Genomic DNA, 25,760 nt, shown 5'->3' with positions numbered 1-25,760 from the left:
GTCGGAAGGGAGGGGCCCAAGCGATATCTCACCGTACAAATCATTCTGCCATTTTTCGCGGGGGGAAGGTGCACACAGTCGCACTTCTCACACACTTACATACAAAATCCAATCAAAGGCCCTACCTCGAACCAACGTCGACGTGTTGCCTCTCTATGGCACTTGTAAATTCATACGTAAGTGTGACAGGGAGGCAACACGTCGAACGTGGTTCGCGGTAGGCCCTCTGTAATGACGACACAAATACATAGAAAATGACACACGTCAAAGACAAATCTTGCAAACCTCGATCTCTTTTTGTGTACGGACGAGTGACTAGTGTCACAACACGCACACTAACACATTTTCGTTGAAGTATGTCATTGTATTCTGAGAGATGAGAAGTCGGATTTGTCGCTCGACCGATCCGCAATTTGTACTGAGCGAGCAAAATCGATAAATCCAACAATTACTTGAGACTAAAATATAATAATTGTATTTAAATGTAATTAAACGTATGATATGTAAAAAAAAATATTACATGTGAAATGTAACACTTTCATTTTGTAAATTTGATGTCCCCCGACCTCTTTTTATAACAAAAAACCGAGCAAACAGGCATTTTTGTGCAGCAGTGTTCACGCGCGCGTCTGGACTCGGTCTAGTGAAAAATCCAAGTGCAACTAGTTTTATTACCCGCGCTAGATTAGATTGACGTGCTAATCTTGTACCTCGGCAGAGGGGAAATAGTGGGAATGCCGCCTCCCTTCCGTGTTGCTCGAAGAAACAAAACGATAGCTCAAATTAACTCATTATTTTAGGTTGTTTAAAGTAGAAACAATTGCTTCAGCAATTGCATAATGCCGGCTACATACGTAACGATAAATCGTTGCGATAAAACTGTGCAGTCCGACTGTGCAGTGAAATAATAGACAAAACCTAATCTTTAGGTTTTAATTAGCAAAACATGACGTATGAGAATGACAATATGAATTAGGCATATAGGATAGAAAAATAATAAATGTTATAAGAAAGAGGTTCACTACATTCACCCGGGCCAGATATAATCGGATAAGTACTTCGGCGAATTCCGGATTCTGCCGGACCTCCGGGGTTGCTCTGCACCTGCGGGCTCATTGCCATCAGGGCTCGGTGGCTCTGGCACTTCTTGCAGAGTTTCGGATGGCGATTGAGACAGCGGAGTGGCGAACGGCGAATCTTGGCGTGAGTGAGTCGGTGATGAATTCGGCGTATTCGGTGGTGAACATGAAGGTGTCGGTGACTGTGCTCTTTCGGGGTCGAAATCTACACACTCGTTATCCCCAGGGATATTCCGTTCACAGCACCCGAGAGGAGCTAGGTGACGGTTGGACACTGTCGTCTCTCGTCCATCCTCAGTCCGTACGTATGAATAAGTGGGATTGGTCTCTATTACCTCCACTTCTTCTACTAACGGTTGGTATTTCGATTTTCGATTAAATCGTCGCATAAGGACCTTGTTCGAGTTAGTTAGCCATGTCGGAATTGATTCTCCATTTGGTGATTTTCGCGGATGGCGGAACATCCTCTCATGTGGCGTGCAGTTCGTAGTTGTGCATAACAGGGAACGAATCGAGTGCAACGCTTGTGGAAGGACATCCTCCCAACTTTCTATTGGTAGGTTTCTAGACTTGAGCGCTAGCTGAATAGATTTCCACAGGGTTCCATTCAGTTTCTCGACTTGGCCATTCCCTCGAGGATTGTATGGCGTCGTACGACTTGTTGCTATTCCTCTGGAGTTAAAATAGTCCTTCACCTCATCCGACAAGAACGATGTCCCACGATCGGAGTGTACGTAGGCAGGCATGCCAAACATACTAAAAATGCTGTCTAAATGTTTGATAACAGTTTTGGCGCTTATGTCGGAGCATGGAAAGGCAAACGGAAATCGGGAATACTCATCGATCACTGTTAAAATGTATTTGTTACTTGATCTGGACGGTACGGGCCCTTTAAAATCCATGCTCAGTCTTTCAAATGGCGCTACAGCTTTTATTAGTCTATTTTGTGGATCTGCTTTAGAGAATCTAGGCTTAACTTCTGAGCAGATGCGACATTGGTTCGTCATGTTCCTTATTTCTTCAATAGAATATGCCAAGTTTTTGGAACGAACCCAATGTGCCATTCTTGTCACTCCGGGGTGACAGAGAGCTTCGTGTAGAGATTGCAGCTTCGCAGGTGTATCAACGATGGCGCAGACACGGGAGAGGGCATCCGCTACATGGTTCTGCGTGCCAGGTCTATACACTATATCATATTTGTATGGAGACAGCTCCAGGCGCCAGCGCTGAATTTTCTCATTTTTGATTTTACTGGTATGTTTCTTGTCAAACATGAAGGAAACAGAACGCTGATCAGTGATGAGCAGAAATAGCTTTCCGATGAGAAAATGCCGCCATTTCTTTAAGGATTCAACGATCGCATAAGCTTCTTTCTCAATCGCCGAATGGTTCTGTTCACTTTGATTGAGTGTTCTCGAATAGAATGCTACAGGCCTGCCAGCCTGTGAAAGCGTCGCTGCAATTGAGTGTTCCGATGCATCTGTCTCAACCGTAAATGGAACGTTGTCGTCAATGGCGTGAACACACGATTTTACTATGTAGTTCTTAAGATCTCCGAAATCTTTAATCATAGTATTGGTGAGTGGAAATGTCTTTGCTTTAGCTAGCTCGTGTACTTTTTCAGAGAAGTTTGGCATCCACTTTGAATAGTGTGCGAACATGCCCAGGGCTCTGCGCATACTGGGCAAGTCATGCGGAGGAGGTAAGTTTAAAAGAGGCTCTAATCTGGCGCTGTCAGGTTTGATCACATTATTAGCGATTGTATAGCCAAGTATATTAATTGAAGTTTGTTTAAAAATAGATTTGGTTTCATTGAGAGTCAGGCCGTACTTTTTAGCAGCTGTTAGAAAGTTTTGCAAGTTCGTATCATGCTCTTCAGGTGACTTGCCACATATAGTTATGTCGTCGAGATAGGCAAATGTGCCTGCCAGATTTTCTGTCCGAATAAGCCAATCTATGGTTCTTTGGAAGCTAGAAACTCCATTGGTAACACCAAAAGGGATGCGGCGGAATTGGTAAAGATTTCCGGCAGCTTCGAACGCAGTAAAATGTCTCTCCTCTGGCAAAATTGGCACCTGGTGGTAGGCACTCTTCAAATCTATAGCGCTGAAGACGGAGTATTTAGCTACTTTTGAAATCAATTCTTCAATGCAGGGAAGCGGGTAGGCATCTAGTTCAGTGTATTGATTAATAGTTCTTGAGTAGTCGATTACAAGACGTTTCTTATGGGTTGTAGATTTCGTAATTAGTACCTGCGCTCGCCACGACGACCTACTTTCTTCGATGATACCTTCCTTTAAAAGGTTCTTTATCTCCTCCTCAATAAAGCGTCGATCGTCGTCACTGTACCGCCGTGACTTGATGGCAATCGGTTTGTATCCAGGCGTTAGATTTTCAAATAAAGGTACTGCAGGCACGGACGCTACAGCCACATTACAGACAACTAAGGGTTCTCTCGGACCGCCAAAATCGAATGCGATAGAAGAATGTTGAGCCAATACGTCGAGGCCAATAATGACGTCGGAACATAGATCTTCTACTAGCAGTAGCCGTAAGTTCTCATATGAATGCTTACCCAATGTAAGATCGATACTTATTTCTCCTGCAACTGGTGCACTATGACTTAGCGAGGCCATGGATATTGTCTGCTGGCTGGGCTTACTTGTCAAGGAACATGTCTTAGCAAATTTGGAATCCATAAAGCTCTTGGTGCTGCCAGTATCTAGCAATACTTCAGCTTTGATACCGTTGATGTACGTAGGCATCGTTGTTTTGCGTAACGATGACGGTGATGCAGCGACGATGCTGGAACTGACATTATTCGTATCAAATATTGCAGCGCTGGTTTGATTCTTGCTACGACATACGTTAGCGAAATGTCCCTTCTTATTGCAAAGCTGACAAGAAGCGTCGAAGGCGGGACAGGTCTTGCGTGGATGTACACGTCCTCCGCAGAAGAAACATTTTCGATTGGAGCGCAAGGCTGGCGCGGCAGCGGAAGTGTTTTCGCTTGGACCAGCTGTATTGCGTATGTTCTCAATAGTTGCATTCACAGGGGTCGTGCTGCTGTAATGTAATGTGTTGACTTCTGCCATCTCTAGGGAACGAGCTTGGTTGTGTGCTTCATCTAATGTTAGGCTCAAGTTCTCAAGAAGCCTTTCTCTTATTTTTGTTGAAGAGATTCCTGCTATAAGATAAGATAAGATAAGATAATATTTATTCATTAAAACTTATGCTAATTTGATTTATACAATGGTAATTATACAATTTATACTTAAATACTAGTAATTCATGGATTCAGGTTAAGATAGGTACAGATCAATTTAACAATATTAATACCGATACAAATATGTATTTTCTAAACTCTAATGGAAATTTGAACAATACCTAAACTAAGTAAACATTTACTTGTATCTTAGGTATGCACGTTTTGTAGGTCAGTGTATAAGTGGGGAAGTGCTTACCAAACAAGATGATTATTTATTTATAATAACAATAAACTATATGACTATGACTATATTCTACTCTTTAGAACGTTAAGTGGTGACATACTTAGCAATTAGTTTGTACAACACACATATAAATCTTTCTTAACTTCTATGTGACTATTTCTAGTAGTCTTTCTGTGTCCTCGTACGCCTTGCCAATGAGCAACGTTTGTACCGCTTTTATGCAGACTTTACTGGGCATTGGGTAAATATTCAATAGGAGATTGAATTTATTGTAAAGGAAAGAGCCGAGGAAACAAAAAAACTTACGTGTGTTTGCGGTGCGGAATGAATCTTTGGTGCAAATTATGTCAGCACGTCGCTTGCCAGATAAGATCTGGGGGTTATAGGGTATGAGTGAATGTTGTTTTACTACAGTGTTCAAGACGAATAACTGTCGAACGCTCAGAACTTTACACTCGGTCAACAATTGAGTCGTGGGATAACGTAAGGGACGGAATGTGCTAACTTTGAGAACTGCCCTCTGAGCTCTTTCTAAAGCTATGAATGCATCACGGATATTGTCGTCCCGGTTTGTATTGCCATCGACGGCAGTGAAGTCACAGTCTTTAGATAGTTGTTTCAGAGCTTGAATATATGTGTCGATTGTCTCTTCACTGTTTTGCTTGCGTGTAGCGAGAGCATGACGCGCGTAAAGGATGTTCTTAGGTTTTACGTAAATCCCGTCTAGTACGCGTATTGCTTGTTCGTAAGTTTGACACTCGCTTATGTAGTTATAGACATTTGGAGACAGATGATTGATTAAAATATTTAGCTTGACCTGATCGGAAGAGAGAACTTGCACCGCGAGGAAGTTGTTGAAGGTCTTCTTCCAATGTTCCCATTCTGCGGCCGCGGTGCTCTGCGATGGGTCTCCTTGGTCTCCTTCAAACCGCTCAGGGCGTAAATACTTATCCATTCGTGTGATTCGTAATTAGTCGTTTTGTTTGCTAATTAAATTGAAATAATAGACAAAACCTAATCTTTAGGTTTTAATTAGCAAAACATGACGTATGAGAATGACAATATGAATTAGGCATATAGGATAGAAAAATAATAAATGTTATAAGAAAGAGGTTCACTACATAGTGGGAATGCCGCCTCCCTTCCGTGTTGCTCGAAGAAACAAAACGATAGCTCAAATTAACTCATTATTTTAGGTTGTTTAAAGTAGAAACAATTGCTTCAGCAATTGCATAATGCCGGCTACATACGTAACGATAAATCGTTGCGATAAAACTGTGCAGTCCGACTGTGCAGATAAATTGAACCGTGTGTATGACAAATCGTTGTCGATTATCGTAACGATTTGTCATACACACGGTTCGATTTATCTGCACAGTCGGACTGCACAGTTTTATCGCAACGATTTATCGTTACGTATGTAGCCGGCATAAGTCAGCCCACACCCTTAATGGCTCCTCTACACGATGGCCCAGCGCCGGCCACTCCAAGGGACGCAGCCATGCGGTAGAATGAGATAGCAATATCACTTGCTCCCTCTAACGCATAAATGCGTCCTTTGGAGCGGCCGGCGCTGGGTCATCGTGTAGAGAGCCTTTAATATATCAACATCCGTAAGCCTCCTCCACACTCGTGCGCGAATCGCGGTGCGAAGCCGCGATTCACGCGCATAGTCTGGAGGAGGCTGTAGACTAAGAAATCCGCCTAGCGTTGCTTGTTACTCACCATAGGCTACGGTGGCGAAAATCGAGAAAAAATCGAAATCCTTGTAATATATCGCACGCGATTTTCGATCCATTACCATTACCGACTAAAGTTCAATCAATCAACAAATACAACAAGTACAAAGAACTCGCTCTGTATCGTTTTTGACAAATCGCGAGCTAAAGAATATTACTCACCTCTAAATTCAATTTAACGACCTAGGCTTAAAGTCGAAAATCCAACAACGCTTGATAAAAAGCGCCACCGCTGTCGTGTGAATAGATACATGGTTATCCATTTGTGTCATTCAAACGCTTTTTTAACGCGCGTTGAAAAAGCTGCCGTGCGAATGGGGCCTTAGTGGCGCATTGCGTATGTTTTGTCCCTCTCGGAGGCACGCGTATAGCACTTCTATGGGATCCTACCTTCTATGGCAAGGCCCCAACGTTATCTTTATCTGTTCACTTTGACGGCGCAGCAACTAGTCACTCCTCTCTCCTCGCTCTTTTAAAAATGCCATTTGTCAAAAAAGGACAACCATACTGTTGACAATATGAACTTCAAATCAAAGTGTTACCTTTTTCGGTGCATCCAGGCTGTGTATGTGTGCGTAAAAACGTGTATGTGCACACACACGTTTTTTAGGGATGTGAAAAGTCAATTTTAATCATGTTATATATCGATAAACGCTACACAGCGGAACGAAATAGCGATTAATTGAAGCTTCAATATCTTCGTTAAAAATAAACTTAATTGAATTTCTAATGGATAATAAATATATTAGAATGAAATAAAATAATTCAATTATTCCAGAACACATATTTTAGTAGGTATTTATGTATTTTAATTAAATATCTGAACTTTCCCTTCGTTCCCTGCTGGGGCGTGACGATAAAATTGTGACCTGATAACCACAATAAAGAATAAAAGCGTTTTGTTCATTTTAGGTATCGTTAAACCTTTGAAGTTGTTAGAATGGTCAAAAGAGGTTTGGCGCCAGAGTACTGGCCGCATTTGGTATTCTATAATTTCATATCAAATCGTGTTTGAAAATTAGATTCTATCAAGTGTCATGCTGTGTAACTGTCTGTGTTTGTTTTGCTTAATAAATTAAAACTAATTTATTATTTAATATCTTATTTATTCACAAGGGACTCTGCGTTACAAGTAGTGATAATATTATGTGTAATAATATCAGGTTAAGGGCCGTCGCGCAACCATAACTGCGTTATGCCCATAGTGTGAATAATTTAGAAGATAGTGTTGGCAAAATGAGTGAAAATGCAACTTCGAGTAGTAGCAACAGTGGAAATGCAACTTCGAGTAGTAGCATCAGTGGTTTGCCATCTATAGAAAAACTGGATGGTAATTCCAATTACGCAACATGGAAGTTTATGATGGAACTGTATTTGGTCCACGAGGATTTGTGGGAATACACGAGTGCTACTCCTGCAGCCACCGACGTTTCAGGTACGAAACGGGACCAAAGAGCGCGTGCAAAGATTTGTCTTATGGTCCGACCCCATTGTCTAGTGCATGTCCGTAAAGCAAAATCAGCTAAGGAAGCTTGGGAAGCATTAAAGAATGCATTTGAAGACAAAGGTCTGAACAATCGCTGCCGCCTATTGTCAAAGCTAGTGAGCTTGAGGCTGGAACAATTCTCGTCGGTTCGAGATTATGTGACATCTGTCATGGCGACGTCACAAGAGCTGTTAGATTTAGGGAAGGAGATTGATGATGAGCTACTAGCAGCTTTACTTCTTCAAGGCCTTACCACAGAGTTTCAACCGATGAGGTTGGCCATAGAGAACAGCAATATTAGTTTAACTACCGATTATGTGAAAACCAAGCTGTTTCAAATGGAAGATACCTTCGCAGCAGGCTCCAGCGAGAAGCAACCAACATCTGCGCTGCTAACAAAGAAGCATAAGGGCAAGAGTGCACCTAAATGGAAGACCAAAGGAAAGGTCAAATGCTTCATTTGTGAAGGACCTCATAAGGCACAGGAATGTCCAGAGAATCCGAAAACGAGGAAGGAGGCACTGCAAGCCTATGCGTTTGGTACAGCGATGAATCCACACGCAGATGACTGGATCATAGACTCGGGAGCGTCTTCAAATATGACTCATCGGAAATCTTGGTTCAAAAACTTAAAAGACTCTAAGAAACCCTTGAGAGTGACATGTGCAAATGGTAATGAGGTACTTGGCGAAAGTGAAGGTACGGTAGTTTGTGAATCTATAGATTTGACTATAAGCAATGTAACTTATGTCCCTGAATTAGCCTCTAATTTATTGAGTGTGAATGCTATCGCGAAAAAGGGACACGTGGTGGTATTTACTGAAAAAGGGTGTGACATCTTTAAGAGTGATGAATGCGAGATTAGAGGTAAGGCTGTAGTGAAAGGTGTGGAAGAACGAGGCATTTATAAAATAAAGTGCTGTTCACAGGGTTCTGCGCTTTCATCTGCAACTGCAAGTGACCAGCTGATGCAGTGGCATCGGAGGATGGGGCATCTTGGTATGAAAAACCTCAAATTACTCAGAGATAAGATGGCAACAGGGGTAAGTTTTCCTAACACTTTATCTAAACTTGAGTGTATACCCTGCATCATGGGAAAACAGACAAAACAACCCTTTATAAAAAAAAATAAAGCGACGCGAAGCACTGAGGTGCTAGGTCTGGTACATTCAGACGTCTGCGGACCTATGGAGGTTCCTTCAGTCAGTAAGGCCCGATATTTTTTAACGTTTATTGATGATTTCACTCGAAAAGCTTTTGTATATTTTCTAAAACAAAAAAGTGAAGTGTTTGAAAAATTTATGGAGTTTAAAGAGTTTGCTGAGAATCAAAGTGGGAAGAAACTGAAGATCCTTCGCACAGATAACGGCACAGAGTTTGTCAATAAACAGATGGACAACTACTTGAAAAAGTTCGGGATACAGCATCAACTGACAGTTGACTACACGCCAGAACAAAATGGCGTCGCCGAGCGGGCAAACAGGACGATATGCGAAAAAGCAAGAAGCATGCTGCATGACTCCGGTTTGGCTAAACGTTTTTGGGCAGAAGCAGTCCGTCATGCCGTTTTTTTAAAAAACAGGTCACCAACGCTAGCGGTGAAGAATATGACACCTGAAGAAAAGTGGTCACGGCGGAAATGTGACCTCAGCAATGTGAAAATCTTCGGGTGTAAAGCATTTATGCATATCCCTAAACAAAAAAGGAGAAAGTGGGATCCCAAAAGTAAAGAACTGATCTCTATAGGCTTCTGTGACAACTCAAAAGCTTATAGATTAGTGAACCCCACTACAGGCGAACTGCATAAGGCAAGAGATGTGATATTCTTAGAAAGTGAAATACATCATCAGCATTTGGAAACAGATCCAGAGGAGATACTTAATATGTCTGAAGAAAACGTCAAGGCGACACCTCATCAGAACATGTGTGATGACTGTGATGAAATAGAAATTCCACTTTCAGTGGAAAATGAGGTTCCTAGAGAAGAAGTCGTAATTCCTAGAGTGGAAGACGTCCTTCCTAGAGAGGAAAGACCGGAAAGTGGTATCAACAGCCCTAGAGTCGACCATGAGCCAAACATAGAATCTGATCTGGCCGAGTCGGACTGTGGATCATTTTTAAGTATCGATGAAGAACCTGAGGAGGAACAGGAACGGAGGTACCCCCTTCGAACAAGGAAACCAACTCCGTTTCCGGATCATGTACTGTATCAAGCCATAGAATCGGAACAGGAACCCAGAACGATTCGTGAAGCACTGTCAAGAGATGACAGCAAAGAGTGGAAAGTCGCCATTCAGGAGGAGTTGAATGCGATAAAGAAAAATAAGACATGGGTCTTAGTCAAACGACCAGAGCGATGCAACGTCGTTGATTCAAAGTGGATCTTTAAAATCAAAGACGAGGGGGAGGGAAGAAAAAGGTACAAGGCTCGGCTCGTGGCTCGCGGTTTCAGCCAGAGATATGGCATTGATTATGACGAAACCTTCTCCCCGGTCGTTAGACACAGCTCGCTAAGGACACTTTTAGCATTGGCAGCTGATTATCGCCTTCACATTGACCAGATGGATGTCAAAACGGCATTCCTAAATGGAGACTTATCTGAAACTGTGTACATGAAGCAACCAGAAGGTTTTGAAGAAGGGAGTTCGGACTACGTATGCTTACTCAAACGTTCCCTGTACGGGTTAAAACAAGCCCCTAGAGCATGGAACACGAAACTGAACAATGAGTTGCTACAATTAGGTTTTACGAGGTCTAAGAACGAACCATGCGTTTATATTAAATCTAGTAACAAAAAGATTACTATACTCGCAGTGTATGTGGATGACATCCTTATCTTGTGGAATGATAAAAAGGAGCTGAACTCTGTCAAAACCGATCTCATGAAAAAGTTTGAGATGAAGGATCTTGGTCGTGCGAAATTTATCTTGGGAATTCGGATTACTCAATCTGATACTTCGATCAAAATCGACCAAGAGAGTTATGTAGATAAAATATTGAAAACCTTTGGTATGGTTGACTGCAAGGTCGCATCAACGCCTGCAGTGCCTGGACAAAAGCTTGAGAAGCCAGGAGAAACACACAAAACTGATGAGGGCATACCATATCAGAATCTCATAGGGTCACTTATGTATCTGGCGGTCTGCACGAGGCCGGACATAGCACATACTGTGACTTATCTAAGCCAATTTAACACGTGCTATACTGACGAGCACTGGATCGCAGCGAAGCGAGTGCTTAGATACCTAAAGGGTACAAAGAGTCAAGGACTCAAGTACAAAAAGTCGGACAAGATGAAAGGACTAGTCGGTTATGCGGATGCTAGCCATGCTACATCCTACGATAGGAAATCGTTTACTGGTTTGGTCTTCCTGTGGAAAGGAGGAGCTGTTTGCTGGGAGAGCAAAAAACAGAAAACGATTGCCCTTTCAACTGCGGAAGCCGAGTATGTTGCCATCTCAGAAGCAGCCAGAGAGGCAATATTTTTAAAACGATTTGTTGCTGAGATCACTGGAGAACGAGAAAAGCAGTTAACTATCTTCAGTGATAGCCAGTCAGCAGTTGCCATCGCGCAGAATCCTGTGCACCATCAACGCACAAAGCACATTGATGTGCGCCACCACTATGTGAGAGAAGCGGTTGAGAATGGGCATATCCAGTTAGTGTACTTGGAGACAGAACGAATGGTAGCGGACGTACTTACGAAAGCCTTATTGAAGGGTAAGTTTGTGTCGTGTGCAAGAGGCATGGGTCTAGACCTCTAGAGGTATGAAATTAAGGAGGAGTGTTAGAATGGTCAAAAGAGGTTTGGCGCCAGAGTACTGGCCGCATTTGGTATTCTATAATTTCATATCAAATCGTGTTTGAAAATTAGATTCTATCAAGTGTCATGCTGTGTAACTGTCTGTGTTTGTTTTGCTTAATAAATTAAAACTAATTTATTATTTAATATCTTATTTATTCACAAGGGACTCTGCGTTACAAGTAGTGATAATATTATGTGTAATAATATCAGAAGTAAAATTAAAATTGCAAGAATAGTCGATAGTTTATCGATATCACTTTTTCGACATGGCTACAGCAATGTGGTGTTAAATTGTTAATCTTACACTGAACAAAAGTGGTAACAGTGACAGCTCGCTTTGACGTAATCTCTAAATATAATATATCTATGTTCTATGGTTCCAGAGCAAATATTTATCGTATCTGTGGTTAATTTTAGGAAAGTGTTGAGGTTATGTTATTAAATTAAATTGATACGATTAATTTTAGAATTAAAAGCCATTATGGTGTACAATTTCTGATTAAAATCTACTTTGGACTTACTCGCTGTAGAAAATTACAATGACTTCGATACTGTTAAACGCATTTAAAAACCTTCATATTTCTTTTAAACCGCCAATACGAGCCTTTGCTTCGGCCAATGCTTCTATTATAACATCTAAGGATAATTCATTAACGGTGAGCAAAAAAGAGTGGAAGGTTTCTCCCCAATATACCAAGCCTCGCGAAGTATGGATTGAAAACTTGGACACAATCGAGGAACAGAAATTGGGATTGTTCGAGTTGCACCCTTTGGTTTATGCAACGGTGCCTAGAATAGATATAATTCATCGTAATGTGGTGTGGCAGAGGAAGTACCGGTGGGTGTCGTGGGCTCACACAAAGACCAGAGCAGAGGTGCGTGGAGGAGGTAGAAAACCTTGGCCTCAGAAAGGTCTGGGCAGAGCCAGACACGGTTCGATTCGCTCGCCTTTATGGCGTGGAGGCGGTATAGCCCATGGACCCCGCTCGGGCACAACCCACTTCTTCATGTTGCCCTTTCATCTAAGACTGCATGGTCTGACATCTACATTATCAGCTAAATTTGCCCAAGATGACCTACACATAGTCAGAGACCTTGAACTGCCCACAGATGAACCCGAATATTTTGCTGAGCTTATTGAACAAAGGAATTGGGGACCATCTGTCCTAATTGTTGATGAGTAAGTTTAATTATATATTACTATTCATCTAATTGCACAATACAAAGAGGGAGAACCAGGTTGCATTTTTAAAATAAATAGTCTTTGATTTTTCTAATTATGAATCTTTTTTCAGTACCGATTTCGTATCAAGAAATATAACAGTGGCTACCGATGCAATGCCACATGTCAATATTATGCCAGTTTATGGACTAAATGTGTACTCCATGTTGAAACATGACACATTAATTCTCACAATGTCTGCAGCTGAAAGAATTGAAGATCGGATTCTAAGCCACTTGCACGGCATTACCACTGAGAGGCAGTCACAGTATAAATTAGATCAGGTTTAAATATTTAAAGCAAAAAGTTAGTACTTATAGAAATAAAAAATTACAAATATGAGGTATTATTCATTTTATATTTACAGCAACAGGTGTGGTTTAGCTTATTTTGAAACAAATGACAGAAGCCAACTGTGCTGCAGCATTATTATGAACACAGTCTGATATGGTTTTCTATGAAACAACGCACAAGAAACTTTCAAACTATAATAATAATGAATTTATTGTATTTACTCAAGGAATGTTACACCATTCACTTAGCCTATGGGCCTATTTACACATTGATTAGTGTTACACTAAACACTAATCAAAATGTAAACCGGCCCTAAACAATATTAGCAATACATATTTAATATGCTACTTTACATCAACTTAATCGTTCATAACTCTGGATTCCATTCCCAAGTTTAAATATCTCTATATCTTTTACTTCACAGATAAATTGAAGGTAAAAGATATTTGTCATTTATCCAATATTTTGGGATTATCCGGAATCTGGAACAAGATAAAAACTATAATTAAAACAAGAAAAAAAATACATATTATGTATTGTATTTAAATGCACAGTAATACATTGTTATGCACAGAATGAGTAGCCTTGGGCAAAATCCTTGCGGCTCAATTCAGTGAGGACCTATTAAAAAAAAATATTAAAATTTGAACTGTATATATCTTATAAAAACATATTCAATTACATGCTTGGAGTACTTAGCTTATTGATTATGTATCATGACATGTGCAGTATAAAACTTACAAATTGAATTGTTTTTATTGTACTTAAATGTATTAAAATGTTAGTCTCACCTTGCTTATTTTATTATGTGTGTGACTGGCAGTACCTGCCATTTTCTGTCTTACACTCCACCTCAAGTCAGACCAGTTATTTTCACCGGGAACATTGGGCTTGTACTTCTCCCACAGTGATGTATAATAATGATACAAGGTTACAGGATCACATTTCTTCACTGCTGGTGGCTTTGCTACTCTAATTACTGAAACAATCATAATTCATTTATACATGACACTAATAAGTTTTTAATATTTCAGTCTGTGAAATCGCCATCCTGCTCCTTTATTTAAATATATTGGTTTTAAGTGGTTGAAACATCTAAATTGCAATGTCTATCATAGTATCAATATTAAAATCCTACATGTACAAGAAATATTTTCAAAGAATTTTAGGTTTTAATATATTTTGATTGGTCAGGCCACATTATTTCATTACACAACTTACTATTATTGTTTGAGGCGGCATTAGAGGTTTTCATTTGGCTGGACGTTGATTCCTTCTTCTCAACTCTGACACAGGAGCAAGCCCTTCTCAACGGTTTCTCCTCAGGCACTGATTGACGAATATTAGGAGCAGACTGTATATTGCGTACATGCAATGCCTTTCTTCTACTCAGGCAATCTCTATTACATTTCAAATCTGTGTTGTCCGACATTCGAGATCTAATCCTCGATGAAAATGTACTAGCACTGTGTAGCCTTTCTGGACCTTGTGTTGGAATGTTCTCATGATCACATGCATATTTTTGCTGCAGATCATACTTAATTAACTTTTTTAAATCTGTGAAAACAATAACAAAGAATTCAGTACCCGAGATCCAAAAGAGTTTACATTAAGAGTACCATAACAATCTTCAAATTAAAAACAACTCATTTACTTTAATTAATTGATACAGGCATGACCTGGATAAGTACATGAATAATAGCACCTTACCTGTGATAAAGTGTTTCAAAACCTCTCCGCTTATATTTTGAATTCCTAGATGGTTTAAGTATTGCAGTACTTCCCTAGCGTCAAGTTCCGCGGTTAGCTTATGGTACTCGTCACTCATAACGGAACTGATATTATTACGATTTAATAAGTGCGTCATGTCATGAAATTTTACTGAAATCTTGTAAATGCAATAATGTGAATTGCGCTATTTAACTGCAACGGTCACTTCATTGGTCAACCAAACCATGAACACGCAAAGCAAAGCAAACGCAGTGCGACGTCGTCATAATTGACATTGACAGTTCATTGGACATTCGTCAGTTCGTTCATTCGTTGGATTTATGGAAAAGGCCGTGCTACACGATGACACCCACGATGGTTTCGTTTGAAATTTAAAATTCTTTTCTCTTTTTCACTCTCACTTATAGTGGCGTCCTTAACATACACAAGATCGACCGTACGGCGGAGCGCTGGTACGGCCGTCTGTAATGGCTTTTAGACTTGCACAGTGTATGTAGTCCTTAAATCTTTCAATGTCATTGTCAACTTGTCGAGAGACTCGTGTTACGTCAAAAATCTATATCATAATATCAATAAAAATTAGAATTAATTAATAACATTAAGGTTTTTAATAAATAAACACGTACTTATTAATAACATTAAGTAAAAAATTACCTGTATCATTTAATAGACAAAGGTGAAAAAATTAAAAAGTGAGAATTTGATGTAAGTAATTGAAAATGTAGTTTTTGTCTTGCGGAAATTATACCTACTCAAGATTGGATACGAAAAACTTCGATGTTTGTTTTATTGATAAACTAATGGAACATAACAAGACACATACATTTATCACAGTTGGAAGCGTATCAAATTTGTTATCTCTCAAGACGTCGTACCGGTATATAAGGTGCGGAGCTTGAATCTGCTATCATTTCTGCCCTAGAGCTGTGAATGAACACAGACACCTACAGCCATGTCGTATGCCAGTAACCCGGCCATTGCAAACTTTGTGGAATATCTGCAAATACCGAGTGTACAGCCAAACATCAATTATGGTAAGTAAGCAATATCACAATATTTTATTTTAATTATTTGGAAAGCAAACAGAAAGAAATGAGTGGAAGTGATAAGGTTAAACATTGACTTGTTTACTATAACATTAAGGTATAACTGCATTCCTATTATGCAGTATGTATAGCTAGGTACCTGTATTATTTATTTACATAATCTCATAATTAGGCTGTCATGTTATTATTTGATATTAAGACAAAATTGAGGAAAAATGTAATTTTTTATAAGAAATAGTGACAGGATGCCAAAATCTTCATAATCTTATCTAATATTATTACATTTCAATGTTTAATGTAAACTATGCTTATACAACTATGAAATAAAATTGCAGATGATTTTATCTTAGTGCAGCCAGGATGATACAGTTTGTTACATGACCAATTTGAAGTAAATTAGTTATTATAATAATAATAAATGATGAATCCTTCCATCTGTCTGTCTTTTTCATAAGAGTGCATGAAGGTATCAAGTTGAAATGAATACTAAATTCTGAGATCTGCAGTTCTTAAAAGGAGAAGCCATTGAATATTTGTATACTTTATCATCATTCACAGTAATGACAACACAGCAGGAAACTGAAGATTGTATGTAGACGCTTTTATGCTATCATCCTCGATTTACTGTTGCCATCCACAATGGTATAAAAGCATCTGCATACATTCCCATATAACGCCCCCTGCTGTGTCGTGACAATAAAATCGCGTCGTGACCATGGACAATACTTAGGGCATACTGAAAATTCCTGGACTGGCCACTTAGAAGAATAAGTTTTCTCATATATCAGAATCCAGGAACTTTCTGTATGGCCCACGTATGTTTTATACGCGCGTATTAGTGTTTCATCTTTGAAAAAATCTAAGATGATCAGATCTGCATTTTTACACAAAAAAATTATCGGTTGGATGATGAAAACATAAAAAACGCTGATCAGAGTTCAGGAGTCAGTGGCGGATTTGCAGTAAGGCTTCAGTATGCCTGGGCCTAGAACAGCTAGATATTAGGGGCGGCAGTCTAGGTATATAGACATGTGCTGAGAAAAGGGTGGCTAGTACTTAAGGGATCATCCATTAATTACGTCACACGAATTTCTAGGTTTTTTGACCCCTCCCTCCCTCCTTGTCACACTTGGTGACATTTTGCAAATCCCTCCTCACCTGTTGAGACGTCACATTTTAGGCAATTTTGTTTTCAACGAAATCGGCAATACTAACTCGGCATTATTTTTTTAATAAAAAAATATTTTTGGTTAAAGAAATATTAGTAATTTTATAACACAAAACCAACTAGGAACGAAAATAACCTACTTCCAAAACCTCATTATTTAAATGTACAGCGAATCTTCTTCTTCCTCGCGTTATCCCGGCATTCTGCCACGGCTCATGTGAGCCTGGGGTCCGCTTGACAATGTACAGCGAATAAAAAAATATAATTTAATTATCAGTTATATAGGCTGCATTATTATTATTTATTATTATCAGTTACTGATGAATAGTGATGAAGTTAAAATGACGTCACAATGTTTGTGACACCCCCCTCCCCCATGTCACAACATGTCAGAAAATGTTCTGGACCCTCTCCCGCCCCCTAAACGTGTGACGTAATTAATGGATGACCCCTAATAAGGGATCTGGGGCCTATGGCACCCAAGGTTGCAAATTCGCCAATTCGCTTTCTCAATTCTTCATGAATCCCGCATACCATCATCAGAACCGAATTTTGAGTAAACAGAAGTTGAAGTCAGTTAAAACTGGGGTGTTGCCGTGGACAACCACGATAAAGGTTAAAAGCGTCTAATCTTTGTACAAATAATGATAACAAACCATGCACAAAGTGATCGCATTACCTATAGATATATCTCACCTATTACTGTCAATAAACAAGGCCTAGTTAGATGGCAGTAACCCTCAGGATGTGCACCATTTGGCCTGTAAGATAGGGCTGACGTGCAACCAATTGAGTTTATCCTGGCACAATTGAATAATGAGAATAGATCCCACTTTTGATAGTGTTAAGATATCTCAATATTTTATGCCACTTCAAGTGACGACATCGCAATCAGCGAAGGGTCTACAATTAGGGGCATTGACACCTTAAAAAGATCATAGTTACAATAACCTAGACCTAGCCGCCGCCATCCAATCTAACTTACGCTCTCATTATACCGTGTGCTCTCATATGTACCATCACGCTCCGCAATTGTTGCGTCATTTAGGACCCTAGCTAAATTGGTTGTTCAATACTTACGCTATAAAATGTCCAATTTAGCTGGAACCCTAAATGGCATAATAATCCAGTGTGGTGAATGTACCTTCCTAGCAACGAAAACTAATAGATACCAGGCATAAATATATTGTTAATTAATTAATTGATCGTACAAAGTTTTTGTTATTTCAGCATTGCATCTTAAAATTATAGTTCGTTTTTTTTAGCATTAGAAAGAACTCCACAGAAGCAAGCGTGCAGTTTTTATCAGGCTCTTTAATTGTTAATAATTATTGAATTATCTAATGTGGCATGGTCAATACAAATAATTTACTTCAAATTATTACCGCTAAAAGTTCCGGATTTGGAACCACAAGCTTACTTCTGCGAAGTTCTTTTTAATGCTAAAAAAACGCACTATAGAGGGTATCTTCAATTGTATGGGGGCGGCTTCTTAGCGGCGGATTCTTTGTGACGCTTTCCACCTGTCCAATGTGTATTTTGTCTCACATTTTGCTTAATAAGAGAGTGAGACGCAACGTCATTGGATCAAGAATCAAGATATTGGGCAGATTGGAATACCACCCTTTTTCATAATGTTATTCAGATGCGTGCGTAAGTTTCCTGAAAAAGCAAGCGTCATCGCTCGGCCTGGAATTTGTAGTTCATGAGATCGTACCGAAGAAGCCAATCGTCATTTTAACATGGCGAGGCTCGGAGCCGGTTCGTCCTTCGATACTGCTGAACTCGCACATGGATGTCGTGCCAGTGTTCGAGGTTAGTATTCTACCTAACCTAACCTAACCTAAACTACCTACCTACCTAAAGTTATTCGCTGTTGTCGTACCTACTTACTATTACGTTTAATATAACCTTATAAACTAGTGGTGATCATATGTTACTATTGCAGAAAAGTTGGTCATACCCACCCTTCAGTGCCCACATCGATAAGGATGGAAAAATCTTTGCCCGTGGCTCTCAAGACATGAAATGCGTTGGTATACAATACCTGGAGGCTGTTCGTAAACTGAAGGCTGCCGGAGTGCATTTAAAGAGGACTCTTCACATCACATTTGTTCCAGGTAAATGATTATACATCCAACTTCACTAGGTACCGTAAATTTTATTGGGGTTCCTTTGAGTCGTGGGACTAGTGGGATAACATATATTAATTAGGTATCGATCCTTAAACTATAAGGAATTCGTTTCTGAATTGTTTCATCATGTAGTTCTGTCAAGGTTGCCCTTCACATCATGAAATTCCTAAATTCGCGTTCAAAATAAACTCTCTGAAAAATAGATGCTCAATGTTGCCCCGCGAATCAAAGTAACCCCAGTACCCCTAATCATATTACGTGTACCTAACACCCACAAAAAAAACCTACTTATGAGAGAGAAATAAACAATTTGTTATCCCTTCACTCATCGAGTTACCTGTAACGGCTGTAACTATAAAATCACATAAAGGAGATATTCAAAAGATATTCCAATGAATTAAGAACTTGAATCGCAAAACCCAAACATACATTTGAAATCTCACCCCTGAAGGTTACTGGTTATTTTTATAATTATAAAGTTGCTTGATTTATCAAGTAAAGTAGCTATGAAAGTAAGCAGAGTGTAAGTTATCATTTAAAACATATATATAAGTATAAAAGAAAATGTTATTATCTACATACTAATTAAGATACCGTCTGTTTACTGAGCCATTATTAAACGCGCACGTTCATTGTTTGAATAACTGTTTCTTCGAAGATAAATAATTTATCTTTAATAAGAGCAACGTTTTGAGTACTGTGTAACTTTTGCAGATGAAGAAATTGGGGGTCATGATGGCATGATGAAGTTTGTGCATACTCCTGAGTTTAAGGCATTGAACGTGGGATTCGGGTTAGACGAAGGGATCGCGAGCCCTGATGAAGAGTTCATCTTGTTCTATGGCGAGCGTAGCATATGGCGTAAGTTTTTTATATCCTACAATTTTTACTATACCCTTGCCGCAAAATTAAGTGGCGAGTCGGATCATAATACCATTTCTTTAACCCTTGGTTGGTCTTAACAAGGGTAAAGGAGATAGCATTATGATCTCGGTCGCCAGTTAGTATTGCGGCAAGTATAATCAAAAAAGTCATTAGGTAGGTATAACATGAATAGTACTTATACTTAAGTTATTTTTAATATGCGATAAGCGCTGCGATTGAAATTTAGTTTTCATTAGGTGCGACAGTAGGTATTTAACTTTTTACCCGACTGCGGGGGGTTTTTCCTATGAATAGGTTGAATTTTAAATGTATGTAATTCTTCGGACGGCCCATGGCTTTTAGATTCGTCTCAGGTATGGGTGTGAGAGAGACGCATAGGCCTTATTAAAATTACTTGTGAAGCCTAAGAGCCTAACCACAGTCGGATTGTAATTCATATTCAACTTGTTTTTAAATTTATGTACTATTTTTAGACACGAGAAAATTCATAATATCTTGTACAAGAAACCACTATATTATGCCACTATACTTTATCATGTCACAAGAAATAAAGAGTTATAATACTCATAATGTATTTTTAGAAATTCACGTTCACTGCCCTGGAACGCCCGGACATGGTTCCCTCATTCTTCCGAACACGGCTGGTGAAAAGGTGAGAAATGTTCTACTACGTTATCATTCTACTAACATGCTGAGTAGTATTAAAAAAACGACTTATTAAAACTGCCATAAATATATGTTTAGTTAAAAGCCAGTGGTTTAAAAGTGACCCAGGCGACTATATCCAGCGATGGAGCTTTATCACGTTAATAAATGTTGGTGTTAGTTAGTATTTATTTCACTTGTAATAATAATGTTTATTTTACAGCTGAGATATATCATCGACAAGTTTATGGATTTGCGGGAACAACAAAAACGCATCCTGGAAAGTGACCCCAAACTAACAACTGGAGATGTGACCACGATAAATATGACGCAGATCTTTGTAAGTTTATTTTATTATCTTTGGTGTGTCACAAAATTTCAAGTACCATAAAACCACCCAACTATAGTCCTTATTCTCTCAACTATGGTCCAAAAGTAACTGTAATATCTTCTTTTAGGTGACACTATTATTTCAATGACGAGTTCTAAGGCTAAATGTTACTGACTATGCAAATGTTATTTAAACGTCATAATTTCATAGAAGATTGACGTTTAAAATAACACTTGCATAGTCTGGGCTATCAAAATCGCTGCCATCTTAGCTTGGTCTCTGTTAAGTATATTACTACTTAGTTACTTTTGAACCTTTGGACCATAGTTGTACTAGACCATAATTGGGTGACTTGTAAAGTTTTACGATAAGTAAACAATACTATTTTATATTTATTGTTTATTAAAATTTAATAGTCTTTATTGGAAATATTTGAGAAATTATTGAGCATCGTGCGATTTATTTTCAAGCTGACCACTTAATTGAAAATGGTAAGTGGGCAGAAGCAACTAATAAATTTGCACTCCTTATAAGCCGTTTTATTTGTCATTTTAAATCAGAAATTTTCTAAGGACTATCTAGTCAAAATCTGTAAAATAAATGAATGAAATGTTTTCGTTACAATCAAAAGCTGACCAAATTGTACTTTCTTCTATAGGGTGGTGTGCAATCGAATGTCGTTCCCGAGAAACTAAGCGTAGTTTTCGATATGAGGCTGGCCATTACCGTCGACCATGTGGAATTCGAGAATATGGTAAGACTTATTTCTAAATGAAATTAATAACAATCTGAATGATAATTTATGTAGGTACAAAATTAGTTGTGGTAGGTATGTGGATATATACACCAATTTAAAGTAGACTATCAATACTACCATGTTAAAACATTAACTGTACTGTACTTTACAATCTTAAAGAATTGTTTGACGATGCATGTGGCAACGAAATGTAAAAATATGTAATTTAGTTAATATAGTAGGTATATATTTAGTTAATAAGTAGTTTTAAGAATTATATATATTGTATGTTCACAAAGGGCAGCTGTTGATACCATTTATTTGTAAAGATCATCTTATATGTAGGTATACCTACACAGTGGACAATAAAAACATTCTATTCTATTCATTTAAGTGAGGCTGAGACATATTTTTCATGAATAAAAACTTGGAGTACAATTACCCAATGGGAAGCAAAGTGAGCATATTTTACGGTAGTAGACAATTTTTTTTTTAATGTTTTTCTTATTTCTCAGATCAAACAATGGTGCAAAGAAGCCGGGGAGGGCGTGACATACGAGTTTGAACAGCGGAATGACAAGGTGGAGTCCACTAAACTTGACGCGAGCAACCCTTACTGGTTAGCATTCAAAGCTGCCGCGGATGAGATGTAAGTTACCAATAGGTTTTTTTGATACCACCTCGGTGGCCAACAGGCGTACGGTCCGCCTGGTGGTAGGTCACCGTAGCCTACGAACGCCGGCAACTTCAGGGTTGCAACATTGCCCGTTGCAGATTCTATAAAAACCTGCATACTCTGAAGGATCCCATACTTTATCCCCAATAAAATACGTTAAAGTTATAAAAATTATACTTATAGTTCATTTTTTTTAGCATTAGAAAGAAGTACAAAGAAGGTAAGCGATCTTGACATGTCTTTTAATTGAAAAACGCTTTTGAAAAATCAGTAGGTAACTATTACTTATGAAAGCAGAAGAATATAAATTATCGTATTAGATTCATAATTGTTACATATTTGCAGAAACTTATTTTTAAAACGTGTTTTTCAATTAAAAGACACATCCAGATTGTTTACCTTTTTTCTAATGCTAAAAAAACGAACTAGTCGAAACAAACTGTTGTGTTAATGTTATAAAAATAACACAGAATCGTTTTGTTTGTGGGACAAAGGTCAAATATGATTATTGGGAATATTGGCCTGCTTAAAGTTGTTTAGACAACAACCCGTTCGCTACCGTTTGGTTATTTAGTAGTTGGTTATACTCTATAACTCATAGAAGTCTGTAAAATTCACGTGCCTATAGATGACGAATAGTACTGTTCCTTTTTATGCTAATCAAAATTATCTCTTAATACCGAGCAAGACAAAATAGAGAAAACAGTCCGAAAGAGAGAATGAACCCAGAGGATTGTGTCTCAGTCGCACTGGTCCTATTGACATAAGTATTGACTGTATGACACTCCGGAAGATCTACATATCTATATTTACCTTTTTGGTAAAATTTCAGGAATATTAAACTGGACTGCAGAATCTTCCCCGCTGCTACAGATAGTAGGTACGTTCGCAAAGTTGGTATCCCTGCGCTGGGGTTCTCACCGATGAACTACACCCCAGTACTGCTACATGACCACGATGAGTTTTTGAAGGCCGACATCTTTTTAAAGGGCATTGATATATATGTTAAACTGATAACAGCTGTCGCTAACCTATAAATATGCTCATTCATTCGAGGCACTGTTGACCACCCTGAGTATTTTATAAAACACGCAATAGTAAACTTTACTAGGATGTTTTAAGGTTCATTTTATACTGTATAATCGTTGTCAGCTATGACTGTTTAAGGATTAAGAATAAATGCGCGTGGGAAATGTTATAGCTACTTTTGGATAATAAACCTATAGGTTTAATTATGTATATAATGTCTACAATGTGCCTTATTAATCTTATTATCATATGGATTTTATATCATTATGGGACTACCTGTACTGTAGTAATTTATTTATCTGTGACGAAAATTAATTTAGTTTTTTTATGTTGGTGAGCAATGTAAGTAGAAAATGCTTTTATTGTAAGTACCTACGTTGACAGTTGATTTCCGGTCAATATTTAATGTAACCCTGACGAGTATTTCGTATTGAAGTATATTTGTATAGTTCAGGGATCTCCAAACTACGTCCCGCGGGCCGGAGCCTGGAACAAAAAATGCCTGGCCTGCAAAAAATGCCAAATTCTATATAATTAGACCCGCATAAAGAGAACAATAGCCTGGCCGTGACTCTGTTCTAAAAGTTTGGAGGCCGCTGATATAGTTAATAATTAATAATTATACCCGACATGTTATCTAGTATTAAGTATATACGTGGTTTGTTTGTAGTCGTACGTAAAATTATTTTTGTAATATAATTATAACAACTATATGTTATCTAGTTCTTTGAGCATATTCATAAATATATTTTTTACTGCATTTTATATTTGATTCATTTACTAAGACAATAATTAATGAATACTGAGTTAATTCGAAATGAACTTGTTGAATGTTTTATTTTTCGATTTATTTATAATCATATACGTAAATGAAATTATAATAACTTATTGTTCACTGGTCTTCCATATAATACTAATTAATTTTATTTTTCATGTTAAGTTGATTGTATTTTATTCGTTAATATTTTAAATTTTATTAAACGATTTATACACTCACTTGAATTAGTTTTATTTTTAGTCCCTATAATAAAATTACAGATTTATTGCATAATTGTTTACCATCGTATATATATATATATATATACCGTCATTCATCCAGGGTGACTATCCCTATGGATGGCTGGGGTGAATATGGACAAAACGTAAAATGTGATTTACCTATCAGTTTCTTAAAAAAAGGTGTGTGTTATTTAATCGCCGGCAACTTATCTTGGTCTAACTATAATAATATTTAAACTAAAATAAGTATCATCATCATTTGGCATAGGAGATTTCATTGCACGGTAAGATTATATCTGAGCAAATAAGATGAAATTACTGAATGAGAATGAGTATGATTTTCATTTTATACTGTTTTTATATTAACATCGACTCTATTCCTCTTTATAATCTTACCGTGTTATATTTCTTTCACGCTCTCACTTATGCCGGCTACATACGTAACGATAAATCGTTGCGATAAAACTGTGCAGATAAATCGAACCGTGTGTATGACAAATCGTTACGATAATCGACAACGATTTGTCATACACACGGTTCGATTTATCTGCACAGTTTTATCGCAACGATTTATCGTTACGTATGTAGCCGACATTATGGGTGCGGTCACCGTGATCTTGGTGCGGTACGGTAGTGTGGTTTGGCTTTATAATTCCGGGTTTGTGATGTCTGTGATATATTAATTCCGTTCCGTTCATTTCATTCTATCAGTGTTGCCAACATGGCATAAATGATGCCAGATCTGGCAAATTTTCACTCGCTTTGGCACCAAAATTTTCCATTTAGCATATTTTTTAGCAGAATTTAGTCTAAGCCAAGTTTGCACCAACTTGGCAGCAACAATATGCGCCATCGCCTTATGTGGTTCATATATTCATATGAATTTTGACTTTTGTGGACGGATGGACGTCGACGGTCTATAGAGTCTGTGCGGAAAGAGAAGAGTCGTGGCAGAAACGGGAACTAACATTTTACATTTTATATGGCAATCCAACCTTTGACACCTGTCTTGTAAAAAGTAAACAAACTTCTGTCATTGTATATTTTTATTAACAAAAACCGCAAGTTTTATGTATAAAATATTTTCAAAACACGATGAAACCGTACATAAAACCACAAGAAAAATTATATTTAACATTGTTCGGTTTTGTCAGCGGGAAGAAAACGGCTAAAAGCCGACTATCGACTTACAAAAAGTCGCGGAACGTGTTTCCGCTATTCGCGGGTGTTGATGTTGTATTTAATATTAAATAATTACCTATTTAATAAGCCCCCTAAGTAACTTGTCTCCGGTAAATAATC

At 38.3% G+C, this 25,760-nt stretch overlaps 3 protein-coding genes across 3 annotated transcripts; 2 read left to right on the top strand and 1 right to left on the bottom strand.

Annotated features, from left to right (window-relative positions):
- The first annotated feature begins 11,971 nt into the window (after nt 1–11,971).
- Nucleotides 11,972–13,192, top strand: LOC134663415 (large ribosomal subunit protein uL4m). Its single transcript, XM_063519786.1, has 2 exons — nt 11,972–12,741; nt 12,857–13,192. Exons 1-2 carry the CDS (start codon nt 12,101–12,103, stop codon nt 13,071–13,073), a joined length of 858 nt encoding a protein of 285 aa, XP_063375856.1. The 5' UTR covers nt 11,972–12,100; the 3' UTR covers nt 13,074–13,192.
- A 29-nt stretch (nt 13,193–13,221) lies between these two features.
- Nucleotides 13,222–24,455, top strand: LOC134680556 (aminoacylase-1-like). Its single transcript, XM_063539671.1, has 10 exons — nt 13,222–13,225; nt 15,749–15,842; nt 18,668–18,837; nt 18,971–19,142; nt 19,872–20,018; nt 20,624–20,694; nt 20,911–21,027; nt 21,677–21,772; nt 22,270–22,403; nt 23,263–24,455. The coding sequence occupies exons 2-10, from the start codon at nt 15,761–15,763 to the stop codon at nt 23,465–23,467; spliced, it is 1,194 nt and encodes a 397-aa protein (XP_063395741.1). The 5' UTR covers nt 13,222–13,225; nt 15,749–15,760; the 3' UTR covers nt 23,468–24,455.
- On the bottom strand, nt 13,233–14,935 carry LOC134663444 (uncharacterized). Its single transcript, XM_063519815.1, has 4 exons — nt 14,788–14,935; nt 14,299–14,634; nt 13,869–14,056; nt 13,233–13,559 (listed from the first exon to the last, which is right to left on the bottom strand). Exons 1-4 carry the CDS (start codon nt 14,903–14,905, stop codon nt 13,527–13,529), a joined length of 675 nt encoding a protein of 224 aa, XP_063375885.1. The 5' UTR covers nt 14,906–14,935; the 3' UTR covers nt 13,233–13,526.
- Nucleotides 24,456–25,760: the final 1,305 nt, after the last annotated feature.

The sequence above is a fragment of the Cydia fagiglandana genome, chromosome 1, assembly GCF_963556715.1.
Source record: "Cydia fagiglandana chromosome 1, ilCydFagi1.1, whole genome shotgun sequence".
Taxonomy (NCBI): Eukaryota; Metazoa; Arthropoda; class Insecta; order Lepidoptera; family Tortricidae; genus Cydia; species Cydia fagiglandana.
Note: the sequence above shows the minus strand (reverse complement) of the source record. Positions and strands in the feature narration are given on the sequence as shown.